Genomic DNA, 25,608 nt, shown 5'->3' with positions numbered 1-25,608 from the left:
TTTAACTCAAGAGATTATGTTGTAACTTCATAATCAAGTTGTTTTATTAAAAAGATTTTATGTAATATAAAGAATTATTAAAGCCCATAAATAGACATAATAGTCTGGAAATAATCCCCCAAGTATATCCATGCACAAACTTAAAAAAGCAGTGGTAAAAATAAACTCTCTGAATCTTTCCTTCAGATTGCTAATAAGATATCCTGGTGTACAGTGAAGAACTGCAGCCTAATTCATCTTTGGGAACTGGAGCACAGCATAGGTGTACTTCTTGTTTCACATCTCTAGGAAAGTGGGGTCACCCAAAGCTCAAGGCTCCAGCCAAGCAAAATGGGATCAGTTTTCTAAACTATTCTTAATCGGAATGCTGTTTAACCTTGCATGAACACAAGCAGTACACATGCACACTGTGGATCCTTGCTACCAAAAGATGTTCACAATGCAACATTTTGGTCTGCCATGTACCACAGAGCCCAGCCATATTCAAAAGAACACTGCCATAGTGGCATTGCCTGGTTTTCCCACATTACCTCAGCTGCCATGCCAATATCAGGTGTTTGCATGAGAGTGTATATTGGGCCATCCATATGCACCAGGCCAAGGCTCCCACTCCTGCCATGTTTGCATCTGCTCCATTTTGAGCCTGGATTTATATTGAAGACATATGGGATTTACAATCTGAAATGTCTGGGCTCTGCATATGGCAGATCAATAAGGTCTTGTCATAAGGATAACAGATTGCTTTTTATTCAGATTCAGTTTCCTCGAAGTCCTGAGGAATGACCGAAGCCTGGTTTTCTACTCAGCCTTTTGGAAAGAAACATTCTCCATCGCTTAATCATGACTCTTCGACGGAAAGTAAAAAAAAAACATTACACCATAACATTTAAGTACAACCTCTTGTCCTATACATAGGTCTTACTGAATATACAGTCTAAAAATCACACATGACGCAACAGAGAATCAAAGTGGAGGTTTAGTTTAGACGATTCAGTTATAGCCAATAAAAGAAAAAAATCGGCAAAACATCTGAATTCACTGCATAAGGCAAGCAAGGCACTTGGAAATTATAATTAGCATTTTAAAAATACCATAAAAAATGAAAGCCTGACTGTACATGGATGAAAGCACGAGGTAAAAGGCACTATACTTCAAAAGAAGTTTGAACTAAATGACGAGCCTTGCCAACAGAATGTACCACAAACAATTCCTCTGAAATATAAAGTGCATCATGCGACTTTGTTAAACTTTTCAAACGTGAGTGTGAAGGTCTGTCTCAGTTATAAAGCTGTATTTCAACAGCACAGTGCAGTCAGTATTAAACCATGCCTGGGCTTGCATTGCTTTGTTGCACAGAATATGGCTTCTTTGTGACGTTCCTAGGGCTCTTCCCGTATAGTGGCTGAGTGAATAGGACATGTGCTCGCCTGGATTCGAGCCCTGCAATGAGGCCAGTAGCGGTGTTTCGGCTGCACGAGTAAAAGTGACCATTTCTCGTGTACAACTAGGCACTGAAATGTGTGCTGAGTAGGTTGATGTCACTATCATTAGCACCAGACAAGATGAAATGTGGACATCAGCCTGTTTTCGTTAGCACTTCCTTGTATGTTTGAGGGATCAGATAGTAAATCTCAGAAACGCCTGCTCCCACATGAGAAATGTCATAGGGACATACACAGAACAGAGAGACATGCAGTTCTGAAACAATGCTCTAGACTCTGAGTTCTCAAGGAGTGTCTGGTTTTAAATCCAACCTCTTCATTTGGTTCTTCAAGCTGTTAAATTGAACTGTTTACATGTATTTAGAAAACTGTTTTAGTTATCTAGCCTGTGTCAGACAGCGAGTTCTCCCGCTCCTCTCACTTAAGTTTAGTGTTTCAACGGCTTGGCTGAATTGAAGCAATGGGTCCATTCAGCACTTAGAATGCCCATGATGAGAGTGTGAAATAATGTTATTCCCACTGTATCTGCAAATTTAAACCAAGATGAAACAGAATGCTGCTCACTATATTTCTTGGAAATGACACATACTGTATGAAGGAGAATATTTGCGGGACAAGTCTGGATTGTTGAAAAAAAACAATCAATTGGTTCAATTAAGGGATCGAAAAGGATCACTGATTAAGTGCTCAGTGGGAATGAAAACCATAAGATACAGGATTACTCCAGGCCAAGGATTGGGAAACACGTCTAGTACATAAGACATTCGAAGCACTCAATGGCAGAAACAATAATTGTTAAGGCTAGGTGAAAAGTTCACTGCACTGACTAAAAGCCACATGTTTTTTACACTGTATTATTGAGGAGCCAGATTTCTGCGGATCACCCTATTACTATTGCTGTTTCTGTTGATAGCAAAATGTAGTCAATCATCAGTAGCTACTCATACACTCATTTATAAAAGTTACAGCTAAAGAAACCAACACAAAGACTCTGGTAGATAAACCAATTCTAGCAGATTTATCTGTAACTAGATAAAACGTGATTAGCAGCATGATTTAAAATTAACAAATATTTTAACTGTTTCATTTAACGTTGATTGCTCTTGAAATAAATGCAAAAATAGACATCACCTAAAGCTTCCATAGTGCCCTTCTGTACAGACACCCTGAGTTAACCACTGCAATCAATTCACTGTCCCTGTCACCTGTAAATCAAACTAAAGCACTGCAGAAGCACTGTAACGTCAGAAAATGCTGAAATGTATACACAGACTGCATAGGGGCTGATCGTTTTGCAAGATTTTCTGCTTTTCAATGTATTTAGCTATTCTAAGGTATAAATCAATGATCAGACTATGTACATTAGATGCATTCTTTAAAGCATTGCTTCAGTATGCAAGGTGTATGTATACAACTGTATACATGATGACATCATGAATGCAATTATATATACATTTCTTGTCTTTAAACCCTTATAGAAATGTTTTGTCTATGGATTTTTTTCTCAATCCTTTATGTAACTATCTATTTATGGATTCTTGTTCTGTCCATTGCTTGAAGGGCTTTCTGTGGTTTAGAGCAAGCAGGGAAGTAAAATAATAAAGAACACAATTTTCAATATCATATTGAAAACACAGCCCAGGTCCAGGAAAATCTGACATTCTACCAAGAAAACCACAAACCACATTTATCAAGAATGTTTCACCCAAGTTTGATTCATATCCAAATTTCCTTAGAGAAGTGAAAGGCAATTTGAGAATCAATGGCACTTCAGAAGCCAGAAGCCACCATTTCATTACTGGTACTGGTCTGGACAAGGAGAGATTGTTTGACTCTGATAAACTGCCGACAGTATCTAAACTCACCTTCTTTTCTGGTAAACAGCAGAATTAGACAACGAAACCAGACTAAGTGGTATCATATCACACAAATTTAAATTCTGAGTTCCATTCAGCTGTATTTGCAGAAAATGACCACAACCCAAAACGTATCTACAGACAGCACAATATGTGTAGCAACACTTTTAACCTACTGTCCTCTAGTGAGGGCAAAGACACCTTAGATATACACCTCTTTGCTTCCAGAAAGCAGCGTCAGCACTATCAGTGACTAAAAGTTGTTCCTAAATTTAACAATTGACCTTTCCTTTTCTTTTATAAGTGTTTTTTGGGTGTAAATACAACAACTTGATAAATCTGGCTTTATTTTTCATTGAACTTGTTATTTACAGCATTGGCAGTGTGAAGCGATGTAGTGCATTACAACTATTACTGGAGGCTGATTAAAGAAATAGTAAAATGTGTGGTTCACATTGCCACATTCCATCTTGCTTCTAATTCGTTCTCAGGAGTATCAGAGTTAGAAAGGAAAACAGGACATACCCATTCAGCAAGGAAAGCACACAGATTTAAAATGTCTGGCTTGAAAAGCAGAAGAACTTAAACCAAACTCAAAACACCAGGGAAATCCTGGGCTCGATTATCCTTGCTCCTCTGTACAGCACTGACTCCTTGCAGATGTCTGTGAAAAGCCCAGGGAGGAGAAGCTGTTCTGGACCCTGGCACTCCTCCCCGCTGGCTTCTCAGGTGAAGAGATTTCCAAATGCAGTGCGGAGAGGAGAAGAAAAATAATCAATGTTCCTGAAATGGTTCTGCCACCTGGGCAACTTCTATCACGGGAGGAGAGCTTCCTGCTGCAGGACCACACCAGCAGGCCACATGGTTCAGCTTGGCTGACTGGACTTCAGGGCTGCAAAGACAGGGAGGGAGAGGGATGTTGGCAGGACCAATTCTTCATGCATCCCCATTACTAATAATAACAGGCAGACAAGACCATAGATCAGGGGTCTCTAGGAGAGCCACTATCTAGCAGGAAGCCATTAAATCACTAATTTCTTAAGTCCTGGGATAATTTAATTTTTTTAAATTAGCAATACAGAGATCATTTGAGACCAAACTGTGAAGACTATTCAGCCCCCAAAGCCCAGAGTTCTCTTGATTCATCAGATTACTTTCTTAACTGATCTATAGTATAAAAATGATCCTAACCAAAAACAGCTGTTTCAGGGAGACATACAAAACTCAACTGGTCCAGGACTGGGGAACTCTGATTTAAGTAAACAGCAATGGGCATGTTTTAATAAGTACAAATGAACTGATAATTAATTCTACAGCCTTCTTTGTGAAGTTCACTCTTTCTTATGAAATAAGGATACTACCTGGACATTGTAAATGGAGAACCACCACCAGTTGTGTCCTTCATATCAGAACCAAACACCATAATGCAGACAGACTGAGGATATGTGCTGATCTCTCCAACAGTTTTAAACCTAAGGTGATTTTGAGAAGCACTCAGTGCTGTAATGAAGCATGCGAAGGCCACTACACACCACAGAACTTACAATCGATCATATTGTGGCAGTTTGTTACAAAAAGCAACCTTGACTTCTTATGCTTAATGGAAACCCGGCACAAGATTAATGACCGTTTTTGTTAAATTGTTTTGTTACTAGTGGCTCTGACTTTGTACAGCCACTATAAAGCAAGCAAGCAATTATATCCTCTTTCTTGCCTCAATCTGAGTCTGAATTTTTGGCTTTTAAAATAACCTTTGCTGAGCCACACATTACTAAAATTATTAAGTCTAGTTTATTCCAAAGACAAAAACCACATAGGAGGACAAGGGTTTTGTAGAGCAAAGCAATTGCGGGTTAAATAAATAACTGTATAATATTTCAATTGATTGACTAATCCACATTAATCAGCTAATTTTGGCTGGAACCACAAATAGAAGACTGTAGTCAGAGAGGACCAGGTCTGAAAAACTATACCAAATATTCCCTAAAATTGGGCAATTAAAAAGAAAAAAGTTTGAAAACTGGAATGAAAATTTTAACATTCAAAGAGTTTTGAGACTGCATCTTAAATGTCACATGGATCACATAAGTCATCATGCAAAACTACAAATTTCAAGAAATAGTTTAAATTTATTTAATTACCATAGCTTTGTTGTAACACACTCATCAACTAAATTTCATACCATTTAGTTTACAAAAGTCTGAAGTGCTATTCATTATACACTAATAGGAATTCTCAAAGGTTTTGTTCCTAATTTACTAAATGTTATTATAAGCATGTGAAGATGCAAATCAAGCTACAGACAATATGTGTTTGGAAAACAACATAAAATCACATTTCCACTTTAAAAATAGCTCTGAAGTTTCAAATTGGTGGTATACAAAGTGAAACAGGGAAACTTCTGTACTGGAGCAAAATATGTGAGAGTGTATCCCGTTAGCTAGTACTCTCTAACGCTGTGCAGAGCTGTGCTGCTACATCTCAAGTAGGGTTTCGAGCCCATTCGCACCTGGGAAACTGGCTTCCTCAGATCAAAGGAAAAGTCTACTGATCTAGTGGCCTTTACAAATTACAGGTAGCTCATCACAGTTATTGAAATATACCCCAAAATGTTACAGTTTGATACTCTGCAAAATTACCTATTGTCCTCTCCCATTTCTTGGTCAGCTTCCACAGCGGAGGACTCCACATCCCCGTCCACACTGCACTCGCTCCCCTGTCCCGACGGCCTGCGGAGGCTCTCCGGGCCGAGAGGCACATCCCTGCCAAACACAGCAGCGTTACTGCGGCACACAGAACTGCATCCTAAAAGGCACCGGCACTCGTAACCCAGTGCTCTGGTAAGTCAGGGCTAACAACGGGGACCCAAGAAGCATTAGTAGAAATTAAAAAGTACCTGTCAGTTATTTATTTCCAGAAACAGTTGTGAAAGCTAACCATGAACTAACCATTCATGCTGTGGATGGAGACTCTCTGGGATGCAGTATGAAAAGGTGGATGAATTTCTTGGATGAAATGAGCCTGTAAAACACGAGGTAACCCAAACAAATCCTTCTGCGAGAAGCACTTCCTCCTGTTACAGCTGGGTACTTAATTTGAAGAGTCTATCAAGTTTGTAATTTTTAAGCTCAATGAAAGGACTACTTCAGTAAAAATCCAGTTCAGCTCTATATGAAATTATTTGGCGGGGGGGGATTAGGAGGAACTTTTCTTCCTAAAACAAAACATTTAACACTACAGATTAAGCATATGTGGTCATTAACTTTTAGATATAACAAACAGCCAAGGCCTGACCTAGGTCACACTAAGGATATCGCAACACAGTGTAAGAAAATGATAAATGTCTTATGAAGCAATATCCAGGATACTCCCAGGAGCTGTTCGAATAAACATTACAAGGCAACTTAAAATAAATATTGAACTCAGATCTTAGATAATCAAAACGTAATATCACTGAAGGACCAGGAATTGATTTTAAATGCTAAATAAAGGACTATGAGTAATGCGGTGGCAACGTGGTTACTGTTGCTACCTTGCAGCGCTGCGGCCCTGAATTCAATTCTGGACCTGGGCTGTTGTCTGTGTGGAGTTTGTATGATCACCCTGTATTTGTATTGGTTTTTGAAGGGTACTCTGGTTTCCTCTCATAGTCCAAAGACATACTGGGAGGTTATTTTGGCTTCTGCGAAATTTGGCCCTGGTTTGTGTGTCTGTGTGCACCCTGTAATGTTTGCATTGCGTTGCTTGCTGGGAGTGCTGTTACATTAACTCTACTGCAGAGTGTGTTACTGTCACATTCTTTGCTTACTAATGTACCGATATTCATACTTTCAGAATATGCACATAATATACACTAAATACTTTTTGGACTGAGTGAGCCTGTTGATAACTATTCAGTCATTTGAAAATACCAGCTATAGTGACTTTCTTTCAATAATCATAAAATGAAGAAAATTACTTTATTCTTTTTTCCAAGACATCAATATGGAGCTGTTTTTCTTCCAGAATCTTCTTGAGAGATTCAATTTCCCTTTGCTTCTCAATCAGTTCCTTTTGCAGTCTGTAATTTGTCTCTTCCAAAGTTTCACAGAAAGCCTGCGGGGCACCAAAAATATGTCTTGACTTAATGTGGCACAGCACCGACACTGAACAAACAAGAAAGTCAACTATTAATGAAACACACAAGTCAGTTTTCATAGCTTCCAAATAGCTGTTAGAATTAGATGCTACAACAAATACTTTCAAAATAAACCGAAAAGCCTAATCAAAGTTTGCATGTTAAGTAGAGAAAAGGTTAAGTAGAGAACTTCAATTACAATAGTATGCTGAGCAAATAGAACTGGATGTTGGGAATGCTTGTCTGGACATGAATTTAAAAGTCTTATGGTCCCACACTGACCACTTTTGGGTAGAAAACAAAATTTAATTTTGGTAATCAATTTTCTCATGGATTAGCAATAAAAACAGTCATAGGTCTACATAACACAACTGTTTGATGGCATGCCCATTTTGACTTTACTATCATTCCATGTAACATTCTGCAAGTCCATCTGTTTCCTATTTGCTAGTTTCTGCCATTTTATTATAGAAAGACAGGAACTCTGTTCACCAGTCGTTTTTTTACAGTCATTCTGCTTGATAAAACAGCAACATATCCTGAGAATCTGGCTTTGAAATTAAATGACCTACTTTAGTAAAGGATTTTCTTATGTGATTCAGGGAAACATTTGCTCCTCACAGACATCATGAATAAACAAATTCAGAAGCTCAAAAAAGGTCATCTTATTTTCTTAAAACGGCAATAAAGGGATATACAAAAAGGAGCCAATGTACAGTATGCCTATTAAACAATTTTGTCACATTATACACAAAAACATTTTTGTTATTTTTGTTTTTTCCCCCCCTAATGTGCAGCTATGCACAAATGGAAGCTGGTTCTCTTTTCTGAAGCAGAGCAGGAGCAAACCCCTGACAGAGTTCCTTGTAGACTTATCCCGGGTGATGCCTTACGCGGCTCTCCTCAAGACTGTCAAACGGACCAGGAGGATCATCCAAGCACAAGAACTCCCGCACCGCCATGCTGAAAAACAGACAACAACAACATCAGTATTTTGTTTTGGTTTCAAGGAGCACAGTTATTACAGCCTCTCTGAGAAGCATTACCAAAAATGCCACAGCTGATTGAGTTTAAAATGTTTTTTTCTTACTGGTCCAATTGAAGGTAAACCGATTACTTTCTCTGGTAACATTTTCAGAAACTGTGCAATAATTACATTTAATATGTTGCATATTCTTTGAATCTATGGCTATATGCATGCTTTGTGTTCCAGAAGAATCTAAATAAAGAAGACTTTGACTTTAAAGTTCAACACTGGCAAATCACTTTATTCACTGTTTTAATCTTAAAAGTTTAAGAGAACATATCTTAGGTTTTAACACTTTAAGGAGGAAAATGAGAAAAATAAAACTTGAAATATTTTCATATTTTCATTTTCTGAGACACTTTGATGTTATTAGGCTATTTTCATTTACCTACTGAGGCACTGATTGCCCTGTCAACCTGTCTGCTCTGGGCTCATCTGTCAATAATTTCGAGTTATTTGAAAGAAACTAGAAAACAAAGATTTGAGCATCAACCTTGTTTTAGAATGCATTTAATGGAAAAGTATCACCTTTATTATTTCTCTCATATGCAAAAGTAATACCATCACAGTTACTTGAATGTAAGTGCTAAATAGAAAACACACCACCTGAAAACTGCCATTATTTATTTCAAATGTGTTTTTTTTCTTTATATAAAACATCATTCAATGCATTGAAGTTTTCAAGGTGACAGTCCGGTGACAGATAGGGTAGAGGGTTCAATATAGGAGACAGCTCAGCAGGTGTGAGCCTGGTCAGTACCTGGATGGGAGACCTCCTGGGAAAACCAAGCTTACTGCTGGAAGAAGTGTTAGTGGGGCCAGCAGGGGGCGATCACCCTGCGGTCTGTGTGGGACCTAATGTCCCATTATAGTGACATGGACACTATACTGTAAAAAGGCACCGTCCTTTGGATGGGACGTAAAACCGAGGTCCTGACTCTCTGAGATCATTAAAAACCTCAGGGTGTTTCTCGAAAAGAGTAGGGGTGTTGCCCAGCGTCCTGACCAAATTTTCCATTGGCTTTTTACCAGTCATGGCCTCCTAATAATCCCCATCTATGAAATGGCTTCATTACTCTGTTCTCCTTCAAGCTGATACCTGGTGTGTGATGAGCGTACTGGTGCACTATGGCTGCCGTTGCATCATCCAGGTGGCGGTGGAGGGGAGTCCCTATTACCTGTAAAGCACTTTGAGTGGAGTGTCCTTATATAAGTGTAAGGAATTCATAATAATATATAGAATTGGATCATATTGTAATTTCGAAACCACATTAAGTGTTCAGTCATAAGTACCACCAGCCACAAAACATTTTGAAACAAAGAAACACACAGGCTTATTGATAATCTGTAAATCCAAGCTACACGTGAAAGGTCTTTCCTATTACCTACAACTCAAATATGCTTGTGTGAGCTGACACCTAAGGAACTGTAAGTGTGGCGAAGGTCTGTGAGCTTCAGCCTTGTGACTCTCTAGGTCAGTGTTATTCAGCTGTGCTTAATGTCTGCCGGTATGTGTATCTGCTAATCACCAGTGCCATTAGCTGCCAGTAATTGATCTTCTTGCTTGTTTAGGCTTTTTTATACACTCAGACCTTGGTTTAAAAAATACTTGATTACAGTGGTTCTCAGTTCTGGTCCTGGGCAACCTCAATACATCCCTGGTCTTAGACATAGGCCGACTGATTTCAAATTTCTATTTTAGGTCATTTTAAATTTGATTTCAGATCTTAAAATGCAGAGTGAAATTTTTAACTGGAGCAAACTGTGTGCTAATTTGTGAATTTTGGGTGCAACACGCAGAAGGAGAAATACTGACTCACTATGGGAGTTGAGTTGGCACTGTGTGAAGTTCTATGTGCTGAAGTTATAATAATGCACTTTAACAAGGGCAACATAAATATCATTTACAGGCACCAATTAGCACTGGTGATTAAGATTCAGTTAGGAAAAAAAACAGCAGACACAGGAGTCTTGCAGGACCAGGACTGAGAATCACAGACCTAAGAACTTCAACCGTTGTGATAAGTAAAAAAAACACCCTGGAATTTTTAATGACCACAGAGAGTCAGGACCACGGTTTTACGTCTGATGCGAAGGACGGCACCTTTTTACAGTATAGTGTCCCCGTCACTATACTGAGGCATTAGGACCCACACAGACCGCAGGGTGAGCACCCCCTGCTGGCCCCACTAACACCACTTCCAGCAGTAACCTTGGTTCCCAGGAGGTCTCCAACCAGGTACTGGCCAGGCTCACACCTGCTTAGCTTCAGTGGGTTTCCAGTTGTGAGCTGCAGGGTGATACGGCAGCTGGGTTGATATATAAAACATGTGAAACAGATTGTATAAACTGTAATAAAGAGCTTAAGACAGCAATCCTTCAGCTATACAGATGTCACAGTCATCTTTCGCCTTGATGTGCCACTAAAGGGAGAAAGAAATTCATTAAGCTATGTTGAACACGAAACAATGAATTTGCTTCCACTTCTTTAACTGTGAAATTTTCAGGCATAAATAGAATAACAAAGCACGTTTTCTATAATTCCATGATATCAACAGAAATCCATCCATCCATTTTCTAACTGCTTTATCCAATTCAAGGTCTCAGGGGATCCTGAACCTATCCTGGCAAGCAATGGGTGCAAGGGACACCAGTCCATCACAGGGCAGACACACAGACACAGAGACAAACACACTCACACCTAGCACCAATTGTCCAAAAGCCAATTTATATACAAGTATGTCTTTGTATTGCGGGAGGAAACTGGAGCACCCAGTGGAAACCCAGGTGAACACTGGGTGAACACGGGGTCCTTATATAAGTGTAAGGAATTAATAATAATATATAGAATTGAATAATTGTATATAAATTCCACACAGACAGCAGCCCACGAATTAAACCCAGGGCCCCAGCACTGAGTTTTTGCAATGCTAACTGCCGCAAAATAGTGCCAACCTTCAACAAAAATGTTCTTTTTAATTTACTTTTGTCATTTGCAGTGCCATCAGCAAACACACTTTCGGGGCTGCTTAATAATCGTATTTCTTTTCAGAACTTTGCATTGCTTCAGGGAAAGAAACACAACAAGAATTAACAAGCAAACAAGGAAACGTCAGACCGCAAGTGGCTTCCCACAGGTGGCCTGTTTGCCACGGCTGCAGCTTCGCACTGCTGCGCTTCATTAAGCTTGAACAAACGCGCGGGCCCTGCTGAGAAATGTGCCACATACCAGTTTGCAATGTCTTTGTGAGCCACCAGGTTCTGTAGGAAGGCCTGTAGCCCCAGCTGCCTGTCCTCTAAGAAATCTGGGTTATAGTTGTCTTTGAACCAGCGCTTCGGCGGAAGGGAGAGGCGAAAGCCAGGGAACATCTCCTTGAGCTGGAAGGAAAAAATAAGCTTTCAATTACTGAATGACACTGGGCAACAAAAAAATCTATCTATGGTACTATGAAGAAATCTATGTAAAATCAATCCAAGACACATACCCATGCTCGGGTTCATCCTAACTCAGGAATAAAAAGATCAAAGCAGTGGTAAGAAACCTGCAGGAGCCAGATGGTTTGTTTCTACTGATTGACAGGGCTGAGAACTTAATAATGTCCGTCAGCAAGAAGGGGCCATTCAGCCCATCTGACACATTTCATTCCGACGATCTTGCCCAGCCACAGCAAGAAACTAGGTTTCAACTTTGACAGCATGGCTGAGTAGTTTGTTCCCATAACACTTTGTGTGAAAAAGTTCCTCCTGTAATCAGTCTTAAATACACTTCCCCTTCACTTCCATTTGTGTCTCACAGTTGTTTTTTGGGTAGAGAGAGATTGGAACAAGACAGCCATGCTCTGGCAGATATCCTGGAGTCTGTCCTGGGCTCACGAGCGATCTGTGTGAAGGGCGGCTCCAGGAACAAAAGAATGAGAACAGAAGCAGAGCCTTTGTACAGACACACCCTGAAACCTGCTCTAGCCAAAAAGCCTTCTCACAGAACAAAACAAATCTTCAGAAAGCACAGGGATCTCGAGAAGAAAGGATTTAGCAGTTTGTGCCTTCACATACTCTGGGGATCTTTGATAACAGTACAATGATCACTTCTCTCTTATAAAAAAGCAGGCACTTTAACCTCTGTTCCACTGAAGTCTGTTAATTATACATTAGGCATCGCACCCTCTAATTCAAGATTTGCTCTTTCCGTAATAAGATACAGCCTAAGAAAGCAGGAATGAAAATAAGAAGGTAAATTGAATTAAGTAAAATTTAATAGAAAGAATCCATTTCAGTACAGATTGCGCAAATACTGTTCCAGTGAAACTCCTGTGTAACTTGAATGATATTTATTCCAAATTAATACTACATCAATTATACATTTTTTACATCTGTACACTGCTAAAATGAAGTTCAGTATCCTAGCCAGACATGAAAAAATGTCTATTATTTTAGATGTAATGGGATGTATAAACAGAAACCTGTGCTCAATTTTTTCAGAGCAATTTCTATTGATTTTTACAAGTATTAGGGGATGAAGAAAATTTTGCATATCTTCCAATTTCTTTAAGATGCTCCTACACTTGAGCATTCCTGCCCCCCCAGTAACAAAAAGACTACTGGAGCCTAGAGATCAAGGCTACTGCACAACGAGTGGGAATTTTGTCAGGACAGACATTCTTTTTTTTATTACTACCTTATGGATTTTCTGTTTAATCAGGCTTCTAAAAAACAACATTTCATTGTTCTGTCATGCACAAACACTTCCCTAGCTCTTTAAAAAAACAAAGGCAACCCTTGTACTTCAGAGTCAGACAGGCATATGAGAGGCTGTGAATATTAGCTATTTAAAAAATGTGTATAAGAAAAGGAATTCCAAACCCTGCTGCCAACAAAAAGCTAAGCTCTGCTCTACTGTAAAACTTATATTTGCAGAGCTGAAAGTGAGATTGACAATGAGCAGTGAGACAAAATAAGATTCAGCCTTCTTTTCCGATGAGGTTACATAACCATGAGAGACACAGAGCAGTTCACCTCCCCAAAGCCATACACTCTTGCTACTGAAACAACACTAAGCTGGAGTTTCAGTTCTGTGGAAGTAGAGCAAATGAGCACAAAGTACACAGAGAAATGACTCTGGAACAATAAAAATGGGATGTGAAGGCGGAATGCAGAAAGCCAATAGATCCGTCCTTCCATTCTGGCACCCCGCAATTAAAAAATAATAATGCTATGATTTCTTTAATGTGAAAATGTATTTTTTGTAAACTTGTAAGACATGTTTTATATAGATTTCCAGTTGCCACGAGTTGTAGCTTTTTGGCAGCCCTAGGCAAGACCTTGGAAAGGGGCCCTTCCAGATCACAATTTGCACAGACACAACTATTATCAGCTCCTGAAACATCTTTACTATTTAGAACAATAAAATAAATTAGTTGTATAACTAGAAAACCTACTGAACAGCTTTGAAAAACACATAATAAATAAGTTACAAACAAAAACAAGAAGCACACATTTTACAAGGCTAATGTATATTTTAAAATTGAAAGTAATAAATACTAACATTAATAACAAGAAATAACAACCAACAGGATCTCCGTTACTTGAAAATTATAGCAAATCATAACTTAACAATTACTGCACTGAAAACTTTGTAGAACGTAGCAGAGAGAGAGTTACATGCGAGATGTCACCATGGATCAGTACCATCTTGGTAATGTATAGGTACTGTAATTGCAAAAATAAGAAATAAGTGCACTGAATAACAAAGGAGGTGAGATCAGTAAGGCTGACCAGATGGGAAAATTTTAAGAAAAAAAATTCTATAAATCAATTGCCTAGATTTTCAAGAGGCAAAACCGTCAATGATGTCTTCATAGGATACGATAGCAGTTGACCCTCTGCATGATTGATGCTTGTGATGGCCAGTTCGTTGAGATGGTCTTGTGCAGTGGCTGACCTCGGGTGTGTTTTTATCAACTTGAGCTCTGAAAAGCCCCTCTCTGCTCCTGCTGCTGTAACTGGGGGAGTAACTGCGATCCAAAGGGCTACAGTTTCAGTTCACAATACATCAATTTAATGAAATACAGGAGAAACTGTAAGAAAAGAACCCCAATGCATTTTAATACCAATTTTGTACTGTATAATCACTGAACAGTCTCTTGTACTGTACATTTGCTTTCACACTTTTGTTTGGCCGGGCAGCGCTCATTTTTAGCAGGCGACCCACACAGCTCGTGTACAATTGTGTGAAATGTGTTAACTTCTAGTAAAACACCTCCAGTAGCCTACACTTCTAGCTTGACAATGTGGCTTGTCTACCATTCGCTAGTTACATGGATCTGACGGACTCAAAACCAAATGAAATATAAATGCATTATTTCAGTGAATTCATTTGGTGTACCTCTGTTTTGAGATCTCTTAACTCTCTTCTTTTCTGTGCTTCAGAAACCTATTATGTACTTGATTATACAGGTAACTGGTCATTTTTTGACTGGGCCTCCACTAGGATAATTCATAGCAGCAACAGAAAGATCAGCTGTAGAGAATTTGTTGCTCACATTTGAACATGGAGATTAAAAATGTTTTTTTTGTCAACGAGGGGGCCTCCTAGCGGCCTCAGGGCTCTAGGTAGTTCCCTAATTCACCTATGCCAGGGGCTGAATCTGCCAACAGGTCAGAAGACTTAGATCCGTGGTTCTCAAACTGTGATATGCAGAGCACCCCCAGGTGGTACGCCAAATGACCCTGAAAATTTGTTGTGTGCACTGAAAAATTGGGACGGGTTTCATATTTTCTATTTTAATAAAATTAGTTTGTGTCAAATACACAGCCTAAGTACTCCAGCAAATAGGGAGGTAGGAGAATGTGCGTGATTTTGAAACAATGGCAATCTTGTGAGCACAGGAAAGGGTGATAGATGTAGATGTCTGTAGATGTCGCTGATTTGGTCAATTTGCTCATTTACGTTAGATACAGTATGAGTTTGAGGGTATGTCCCATGAGGACTTTCTGTTTTGTAAGCTGTTACCAACAAGAACTACAGGAGAGCACATATTTCACCTTCTGAATGAATTTATCGAAGAGAATGGCGTGGACTGGATAAAATGCGTTGGAGTTTGTGCAGACGGTGCTAGAGCGATGACATGTCGACAAAGCAGTGTAGCTGCACGAATTAGAGAGGTTGCTCCAGATATGAAGTGGAAGCACTACAGCATCCACAGCGAGGCCTTGGCTGTCAAGAAAATGCCTGAGGAATTAAAATCTGTTAGACTCTGTTGTGAATTGTATCAAGGCTCAACCAATGATCTCGCATCTGCTTTGTTCGACAAAACAGGCTCACCCCTCTCACTGAAATGGTAAGTGCTTTTTTATTGTTTATTTTTAATTGTTCTTGTGCCTGTTGTCATTCTGTAAAGCACTTTGAGAAGCCACCTATTTGAGAAGTGCTATATCAAATAAAGTTTATTATTATAATATTTATTGTATGTGTATGTGAGTGTGTGTGCACACACGTGCGCTCATGTTGGTCATTGAAATTTTCTGTGGTTCCTATGAGAAGATGACTTGTAGGAGGTACATGGATGCCTGGTTTGATCAGGGTGGTACTTGGTCCAAAAAGTTTGAGAACCACTGTCTTAGATGCATATTCTCATCAGCACAACTGCAGGTTCTGTGGAGGGACTGGGTCAGAGCACAGACAGGCTTTCAGAATCTCATCTTCATCTCTGAAGAGAAAACTGTCCAGTCACACAATCCCTGCTAGGTTAATCTCTTCTGCTGCACTAAACTGGGAAGATGGAATTCATTCCAGCCTCTTCCAAAAGAAGATCTGAACAAAAGCTGGGTATTTAATCCTAAAGCAAAACCACAGATAACGCGCTGTAGCCTCAGAAGTGATAAATACCAGGAGAACTGGAATATGCAGGATTTTATCAGCTTGGAACCAGCTAAAGGGACTTGTGGAGCACTAAGCATGAATATCCATGAAAATGAAAGCCAGAGAAAGTGAATGGCTAAAAGGTCTTTAAAAACAGCTTAACAAAGTTTTAATCTAGAAAGCTCATGGATGCTTGTTTTCAAAGACTAAAACAACCAACTCCAGCTCCTACATCTCCGCTCAGTAATGGCTTTCCGGGGAAACAATGTGTGTAAAGAGAGCAATACTGTAGAGTACACTAACTCCATAAAAAGATCAATGGCCCACTACGAAAATTACCCCTTCTAGGTACTGTGAAAATGTTTGCTCCTATAAAGGCTTAAAATGTCAAGTCCAAACTAAAGCACTAAGCAATATAAGATTTGTGATATACTTCTGCTTAATATACAATATACAGAAGGGATGGACTGCAATTTTTTATTATTCATTTTTTCTTTTATAAGATCGCTCAACATGTATATTACTCCAATCTCCTACATCTTTTTGAGTTAAAAGCTTGTCATTTAGTTACAGTACAACATCTAGGCATTACTCTTGGAAACTTAATTGAATGCCAATTTTGGAAAAATGAAACCACATGCCAGTGCTAAACAGCATTAGTGGGGATTAGTGTGGTATGACAAGTTCCGGCAAGCTGGAATTCGATTTCATTTCTCATTCATCAGCATAATTATTCTTTAGGTCACCTATTTGAATAATTGTGTCCATAGCAATTTTTTTTCCTATAGGACTTTTCATCTCGAAGGATTCCAAGCACTTTACATATGAGAGACAGGAAACCCACTTCATCTGCGACTGGAGGGCAGCACCCCTCTGGGTTACGCGTGGTGCCCATTGTACACCAGCTGCCCCTACACAATGGATCAGTGGTGAAGAAGCGTGAAACTGCTTCACCCGATGAATTAAGGGGGAATTTTAGGTAGGCCAGATTTAAGTAGGCCTTGTCTTTCTTCACTCATAACTTTAGCTTTGAGTACAAAACAGCTAGTAGTTTACGATTCAAGACAGTTTAAGAATTTAAAAAGAAGGGAAGGTTATTTTCATGTTAGTGTGCTCTATCCTAATCGCCAACAAAGCCTTTTAGCGAGAGACAGAACTGCTCAATAAAATTCCATTTACATTTATCAGCAACACAATTACACTAAAGCAATATAATGCCCAGTTCAGTACAGTTACAAATGGGAGACAAAAAAAGACAGAGATGTTTCTCTATATAATATAATTTAGCTGTTGAAAAATTAGGGGTTTAATAGACACTTAAGAAGCTCATGCTGAAACAAGAGACAGAGTTAAATTCAACTTCTTATATTCCCTACACTGACCAAGAACTCTCAAAAGAGAAAGGACTAACCTATTTGTGCATGTCTCGTTTTGCTAAGTACATACTGTATGCCTACAGCCAGCTCTGTTACATCACCTGCTGTTTACTCATGGTGGATGTTTTGCAGAAACGTCAGACAGTGCTGGACAGGAGCTGCCACCAGCAGCCTGACCACAGCACGCTGACGTGAGCCACACCCTTCCCAGCATGCCTCAGGTGAGGCTGCCTTTCAACTCAGCATTCGAGACGTCAGTCTCCCACAACCACACCAGACAAGCACTCGTACGATATTACACACCTCTCCTTGTGAGAAAACACAAACAAATTCAGTTTCACAAGAAGCACTGACCTTGTCGTTCAGCCGGGAGAAATCTGTGTACCGTCGGAAGACCACCCAGCTCTCCTCCTGACTCTTTTTCACCAAAATCTTATAAACCTGCAGTGGAAACAGGAATTACCACTTCTGAAGCTGAAGCGTTTCAATTATGCTGTCAATAAGCTATACTTGTGGACATACAGGGCTGAAATTGATGTTACATGGTGTGGAATTGGACAAACAAAATAGTTGATCACTGTAATGTGCTTTGAAGAGAAAACAGATGCAAACTGTTCATGCAAAGTACAAGCCACGATAAGTCATCATTTAGAAGTTAGGCATGCACCTGTTTCTGTTCCTTTTGTTGATATTTTATTTACAAAACACAACGCATTCACACAAGAAGTTGCAAGACTTAGCGCTGCAAAAGACTAACTACCAGTTCAGGTTTGCCTGAGAGTGGAAGTTTTTGAAGAGATCACTCATTTCCTGGGACAACATACTTGTGCTGTTAACTTTTGAGACAGAGGAAAAGAGAAGCTATTTTTAAGATTCTGAGGTCAGTCATCCGTAGGTCCAGCCCTCTGCCATCTCATAACTGCACTACTGTTTTTATTTCACTTTGTTCAGTGTCATTATTTATGAGTGTTTGCAAAGCTACAGAGATGTTTCAGTTCTCTAATCTGACCTCCTAAAGAGCCACTGTTGTTGAATTGTGTGGGGTTTTCAAAACGTTTTTACAAAATCTTTTACAAAATCTTGGCCAACACAGTGACCTAACAATGAAACCTATACAGTGGTGTGAAAAAGTGTTTGCACCCTTCCTGATTTCTTATTTTTTTGCATGTTTGTCACACTGAAATGTTTCAGATCATCAAACAAATTGAAATATTAGACAAAGATAACACAAGTAAACACAAAATGCAGTTTTTAAATGAAGGTTTTTATTATTAAGGGAAAAAAAAAATCCAAACCTACATGGCCCTGTGTGAAAAAGTGATTGCCCCCCCCTGTTAAAACATAAATCAACTGTGGTTTATCGCATCTTTGGAAAGCTGAGTTCAATTTCTCTAGCCACTCCCAGGCCTGATTACTGCCACACCTGTTCTCAATCAAGAAATCACTTAAATAGGACCTGCCTGACAAAGTGAAGTAGACCAAAAGATCCTCAAAAGCTAGACATCATGCTGCGACCCAAAGAAATTCAGGAACAAATGAGAAACAGAGTAATTGAGATTTATCAGTCTGGAAAAGGTTATAAAGCCATTTCTAAAGCTTTGGGACTCCAGCGAACCACAGTGAGAGCCATTATCCACAAATGGCGAAAACATGGAACAGTGGTGAACCTTCCCAGGAGTGGCCGGCCGACCAAAATTACCCCAAGAGCGCAGCGACGACTCATCTAAGAGGTCAGAAAAAAACCCACAACAACCTCCAAAGAACTGCAGGCTTCACTTGCCTCAGTTAAGGTCAGTGTTCATGACTCCACCATAAGAAAGAGACTGGGCAAAAATGGCCTGCATGGCAGAGTTCCAAGATGAAAACCACTGCTGAGCAAAAAGAACATAAAGACTCGTCTCAGTTTTGCCAGAAAACATCTTGATGATCCCCAAGACTTTTGGGAAAATACGCTGTGGACTGACGAGACAAAAGTTGAACTTTTTGGAAGGTGTGTGTCCCATTACATCTGGCGTAAAAGTAACACAGCATTTTAGAAAAGGAACATCATACCGACAGTAAAATATGGTGGTGGTAGTGTGATGGTCTGGGGCTGTTTTGCTGCTTCAGGACCTGGAAGACTTGCTGTGGTAAATGGAACCATGAATTCTGCTGTCTACCAAAAAATCCTGAAGGAGAATGTCCGGCCATCTGTTCATGACCTCAAGCTGAAGCGCACTTGGGTTCTGCAGCAGGACAATGATCCAAAACACACCAGCAAGTCCACCTCTGAATGGCTTAAGAAAAACAAAATGAAGACTTTGGAGTGGCCTAGTCAAAGTCCTGACCTGAATCTGATTGAGATGTTGTGGCATGACCTAAAAAAAGCGGTTAAGGCTCGAAAACCCTCCAATGTGGCTGAATTACAACAATTCTGCAAAGATGAATGGGCCAAAATCCCTCCACAGCGCTGTAAAAGACTCATTGCCAGTTATCGCAAACGCTTGATTGCAGTTGTTGCTGCTAAGGGTGGCCCAACCAGTTATTAGGTTTAGGGGGTAATCACTTTTTCACACAGGGCCATGTAGGTTTGGATTTTTTTTTCCCTTAATAATAAAAACCTTCATTTAAAAACTGCATTTTGTGTTTACTTGTGTTATCTTTGTCTAATATTTCAATTTGTTTGATGATCTGAAACATTTCAGTGTGACAAACATGCAAAAAAATAAGAAATCAGGAAGGGTGCAAACACTTTTTCACACCACTGTATATCCACATGACCCATGAATTACTTAACTAATAATATGCTTAAATTAAACTTTAATTCTGTAAACAATAAAGGCAAGCAACCTTAAACACTGAAAAAAAGAAGAAAGAAAACACAACATTTCGGCCATGGAGCCTTCTTCAGGTGTGAGAAAGACGAGGCCAAAAAGACATGGCCTTGTCTCTCTCACACCTGAAGAAGGCTCCACGGCTGAAACGTTGTGTTTTCTCTCTTCTTTTTTTCAGCATGGAATAAACCTATTACTTGTTCCTTTGCAGCCTACACATGCTGACGCAGCTACCCACCTGAACTACTACAACCTTAAACACTGATTACTGCATGTAAATAACTTTAAAAAAAAAGATTTCAGGCAATATGCTTATTGGTCATTTAGAAAAAAAGCACCAAAACAGAATATTTTAAGGATGTCAATATTGCATCAATATTGTATTTTCCGGCAAAGGAGGAGGTGATGCGAGGAATCTAATTTCAAAGAGTAATTCATTAGAAGGAGCTTGGCTAATACTGCAGTCTATACCATAGTGCCTCACTACCAATGATTCCACTGTCAATGTCTGAAGTGAGTCACCACACCTGTGAGTCAAGATGGGTCTAACATTTATGTATGCTCTGATCCCATTCAAGCACCTCACTGATCTCTGAGAATCAACAGACTGACATGAAACAGCAGGAGAGAGGACATCGGATGTAACTACTTAGATGTAACTAATTATCAACTGTCATCGAAACTGTCTAAGAACTGAAACCTCTTCATGAAAGTATTTTCCAATATGTTTTAACAAATTGCTTATTACTGTTCTCAGTAATGGATGTAATCACAAGCACAGAATGTCTTTATAAAGTTCTTTAAAGACTACAAATACATATATAATAAAGTAAAAACTGACATTTACACAGAAGAGCCTGTGTAGTTTTGTGTATGCTATACATTATTGCTTATTATGAGTGTTCATGCCACATGCTTAAACTGGACAAATGAAGGAAGAAATCTGAAGTATTCTTTTTCAAGTAGGCAAAAAGGTATAAACAGTATTTCTAAAAATAGTTTTCTATTTTCTGTATTTCTTGGGTGTTCTTTTAGGTACCACGTCTGCTATTCATATACTACGTCCATACAAAAGCAAGGATATACGGTTATTTTAGTGACATTAAAAATACAATTGACTTTGAACGGGTGACGTGATAGGAAATTCACAATTGATATGTTGCTGCACTGAAGCTGTCACAGGCAGCTTTATATCTGTTTTACTGGGCTCCACTTTAGTAAGAATGGCAGCTTATACAGTATCTGTGTTTAAATCTGGTAGTCTTCCCTCATATTCATCCAGTTTCCTTTTTCTCTGACAGAGAGTGATTCTACTAGGTGGCCTAAACCTGTAACTTTATACTAAAGTGACTTCCGCTGAGGCTAAGGCTGTTTACATTATCAGCCTTCTTTCTCTGCTTGACCTGGCACAAACCTGTTGCCCTCATTTGCAATACTATTTTTAAAATTCCTTATCAACAGCTGTGCCACTTTGAGATTGGACCCATGTGTTTCAGCAATATAAACCTGCTCTGGCAGTGGATCAAAATTCTGCATTGAATTCAGACGGCATATTATTGGAAAGTGTAACACACCCTTTTCCTCTGAACCACAAACTGAAATGCCACACTAAGGCTTCATCCAGACTGGGACCCTCCTAAAAGTGTTTTTTCCTCTTATCAAGCAGCTTCCTCTGTACATCCAATATACTGAACCTCATCAGGCGTTGAAGCAACCAGGGCTGTGCCACTGTGATCTCTGAACTGTGTCAATGTACCCCTCTCCATCACCTGAAATACCTGTAAAACTAAAAAACTCTAACAGCCTGATCCATGCTAACAGCAGATCAGACTAAGCTGTGGATTAATTTAAAACTTCAACCCACTATGCATTTGCAAATTTCAAATACATCACTTTATGGTAGGTTATAAGTGGCCTGTTGTATCCTATAATGGAAACCCCAACTTTGCAAGAGGGTTCAAGGTTTATGTTCAATCAAGGCCTGATGCTTCAAGATGCCGCTGGCTAACCAGACCCTGATGCAGACCCCCACAGCGCATGGCCACACCATTAAACCACATGATTTAACTGTCTGTCCAGGACTATAGGGTTAAAGCATCTGAATCATGTCTCTTACAGTCTCACATGTAATACATGAAAAATAATCAAGTGCTTTAAAACAGAGCAGGAATTGTGCCACACATCAGGTGTCTTACGGTGAATTTGGCTCGTTCCTCCATGACCTCATAGCCCAGCACGGTGGGCGTGGCCGGCCGCTCCTCCCAGCTGGACGCCTCTGGCGGCAGCACCCGGTCACAGCTGGAGTACTCCATGGCAGAGTCAGCCCCATTCAGCTTAGTCCTGATCACGGGGCTCTGGCACTGCGGCGGGGTGGCACACGACTGCTCGGACAGGCTGCTCTTTTTCCCAGAGCCGGCGTCGTCACCGGGGCCCCTGGAGGAGCTGGAGCTGCTGGAGATGCTTCCGAAGGACGGACTCCTTTGGCTCCGGGGTCGGGCCCCACCAGGCAAGGCTGCGCCTTCCATAGGCACTGGCACGGGAACGAAAGGGGTGGCCATCTCCTGCTCCTGCTCCTGCAGAAAAGCTGTCAGCCCTAAGAGGTCGTCCACCAACCATAGGGGACCAGGCACGGCCAAAGTCACGTGGTGCAGCGCTGACTCTTCTCAAACGTGTTCAACTGTAAGAAAATGAAATGCAAAAATCAGCCTGTTTTGGTTAAGAGTGCCATTCGTTCGTACTGTGTGCATTATTTAACAAGCCGTTGCAAGTGCACAGGAATCCTGGCTTACTGGATTCTGGGGGACCACGTTTCTTGAGGTGTGGTGGGAATCACTGCCTGTTTAAATAACTGTTTCACAAATTAAGCCTAGAAGATCCTGCAGGCCCTTAGGGACAGCTGCCCATCCTAATCGCACAACATACAACAACAACATACAACAACGAGATCTGTTTAATATCTGACCGTTTCAACCTGGATTAATAATCACCAATTCCAATTAGGCAACAGAAAAAAACATAGCAAACCAATATTTCAAACCAGATATATAGCCTACAGATTAAGCAACAGAAAATGCTTCTGGTAGAATCTGTGGCAAAGCCTAAAACATTCTTCATCTGATTCCTAATCAAAGTACAAGAAATGTTTGTCTCGATAAAGGAAAACACAGATTAAACCATTCTATGTAACTAAAAAGAACTAAAGAGAAGGCAACTCACCTGTCAGGTGTATAATACCTACAGGAACTCTCTGGTTCCGACTATGTAATGAGCACTTGATTACCCAAGACAATGTAATTTCTTTCTCTGATCACACTTTAATGTAAACTTTACAACTGAGTGTATTTTACCTTACACAAAATAATGGTGCTTTAACTTTGTACATACTTAATCTAAATATAAAGCAGGAAAATATAGCAATGCCAACACAAGGCACAGCCTTAAAATAAGATATAGAGTATGTACAGACCTAGAGTAACTTGTAGCAGTCTTCTGTTTAAAGGTGATTCAGGCTGTTCAGTTTTCCATTCCTTAGATTAGACTCATTCACTATGACAGACTTGCTCACAGTCACTAATGTCTGAGCTAGTCTTGTGAGACTTCACTCATCAGTCACGATCTGAAGTAAAATTATACAGTGAGACCTAATGGATACTTCCTCATGAGTTGAAAACTGGCAATTCCTATCTGCACAATAACTAATCTAGCCCTGAAATTGAACTTCAGATAGCATGAGATGAATCTGAATTTTCACAGGATTTGCATTAAACATTTTTAAAGAACACACATAGTGCTAACATCTAGTTTGCAAACATATGATGTCACATACAGTACTTGATGTACCTTACCAGAATAATTGGACTCTGCTTTTAATCAGTTGTATAATTAATTTCCGTTTTGGGATCTTTTTCTGCTACCCCTATTAATAAACACGTTAAATTCAGAAACAATCATATCGCAAAGTTATAGAAAGCTGATAGAACATATATGCTCTGTATATAGTTAACCAATAGCTGTAAATTCAGCAAGGCACAGGCTAACTCTAATTAATCTAAAAGCTCCAGATCCTTAAGGCAAAAGGGTCCCAGTTGTGAACACTATAGGCTCTCTTGCTAATTACAAAGACTCGGTGATCTTCGAGTCAGCAAATAAAGACACTCGCTGCGAAAGCAGCTTCGTTTGATCAAGGAACGACGGTAGCTTGCCCACATACATTACGACTCGGTCAGTAGCTATTATTGTCAGTAGCAAGCACAGAAATAAGACTCGAAATCAAAAACAACCGCTTGGACTAGTGACTGACACAAAACAACAACGCAAGCTACACTCAAAGAGCATACGGTAGGATCAGGTGTGTCAGCTTTCAAACACCGATAATTACGTGCGGATTTTTTTTCTTGTAATCTGTTAAAACACGTGAACCTCATCAAGGAGACATGAATAAAATAAAGTACAAAGTCCCAAGTAATTGCAAACTGTTAATCACACGACCACTTTAGACTCCATCTCCAGCCCTGTGAGCATGATGGAGTAAACAGGTTTAGCTGAGTCAACACAGAAGGAACAGATCAGTAGCTCCGTAAATACCTGCAATCCCTTTCTGTAGATAAAAAAAACAATAATCCTGCACACGTGTGAGACCTTATTCCCGAAACAATCTGTAAATGCAACGTCTAAATTATAATATTCGTATAAGCAAATATCCTGAATTCGCATCCTGCAAAACACATTGTTTATTATTATGGCTACCATGCGATAGCTTTAAACACAGCTTTCGTAATTCAGTGCGCTGCTATTTTCTGCTCTCGGGGGGATCCGGTGTGACAGTGCAGGTGAAGTCGACCTTCCCTCACTTCCTGAGCCCGAATTATAAACAGGATCACATGCTCTGCGATTCCAGCCACAAAACAGCGCACGGATGGCGGTAAAATTATAAAAGAACGCATCACAAGCACCTTTTATAACGCACGATAAATTGATATCTTACCTCAATTTTCGTGATTCGGCACCAAGAAGCGGCCTTACATATGGAACTAAACTTCTTTTTCACATGTTAACGCACATCCCGCAGAGCCCTCTGCCATCTCGCCGCACACAGACCTTCATCTTCCAGGAACAGGAC

General features: G+C 39.8%; 1 protein-coding gene across 1 annotated transcript; it reads right to left on the bottom strand.

Annotated features, from left to right (window-relative positions):
• Positions 1–25,608, bottom strand: LOC148832844 (sorting nexin-16-like). Its single transcript, XM_088918925.1, has 8 exons — positions 25,474–25,608; positions 22,685–23,166; positions 18,031–18,117; positions 11,672–11,820; positions 8,309–8,378; positions 7,257–7,393; positions 5,938–6,060; positions 1–4,190 (listed from the first exon to the last, which is right to left on the bottom strand). Exons 2-8 carry the CDS (start codon positions 23,045–23,047, stop codon positions 4,073–4,075), a joined length of 1,047 nt encoding a protein of 348 aa, XP_088775051.1. The 5' UTR covers positions 23,048–23,166; positions 25,474–25,608; the 3' UTR covers positions 1–4,072.

This window comes from Atractosteus spatula, chromosome 6 (genome assembly GCF_055471065.1).
Source record: "Atractosteus spatula isolate fAtrSpa1 chromosome 6, fAtrSpa1.hap1, whole genome shotgun sequence".
Taxonomy (NCBI): domain Eukaryota; kingdom Metazoa; phylum Chordata; class Actinopteri; order Semionotiformes; family Lepisosteidae; genus Atractosteus; species Atractosteus spatula.
The sequence above is the reverse complement of the archived record's forward strand: the minus strand, read 5'-3'. Positions and strand labels throughout refer to the sequence as shown.

Excerpts from the sequence above, each read along its gene's own strand:
- LOC148832844 (XM_088918925.1), bottom strand. The coding sequence starts at position 23,047 with ATGGCCACCCCTTTCGTTCCCGTGCCAGTGCCTATGGAAGGCGCAGCC. Across the intron at positions 11,821-18,030 it reads TCTCCCGGCTGAACGACAAG|CTCAAGGAGATGTTCCCTGG; the intron begins GTCAGTGCTTCT and ends TTTTCCTTCCAG. Across the intron at positions 6,061-7,256 it reads GTCTTGGAAAAAAGAATAAA|GGATGTGCCTCTCGGCCCGG; the intron begins GTAATTTTCTTC and ends TGTGTTTGGCAG.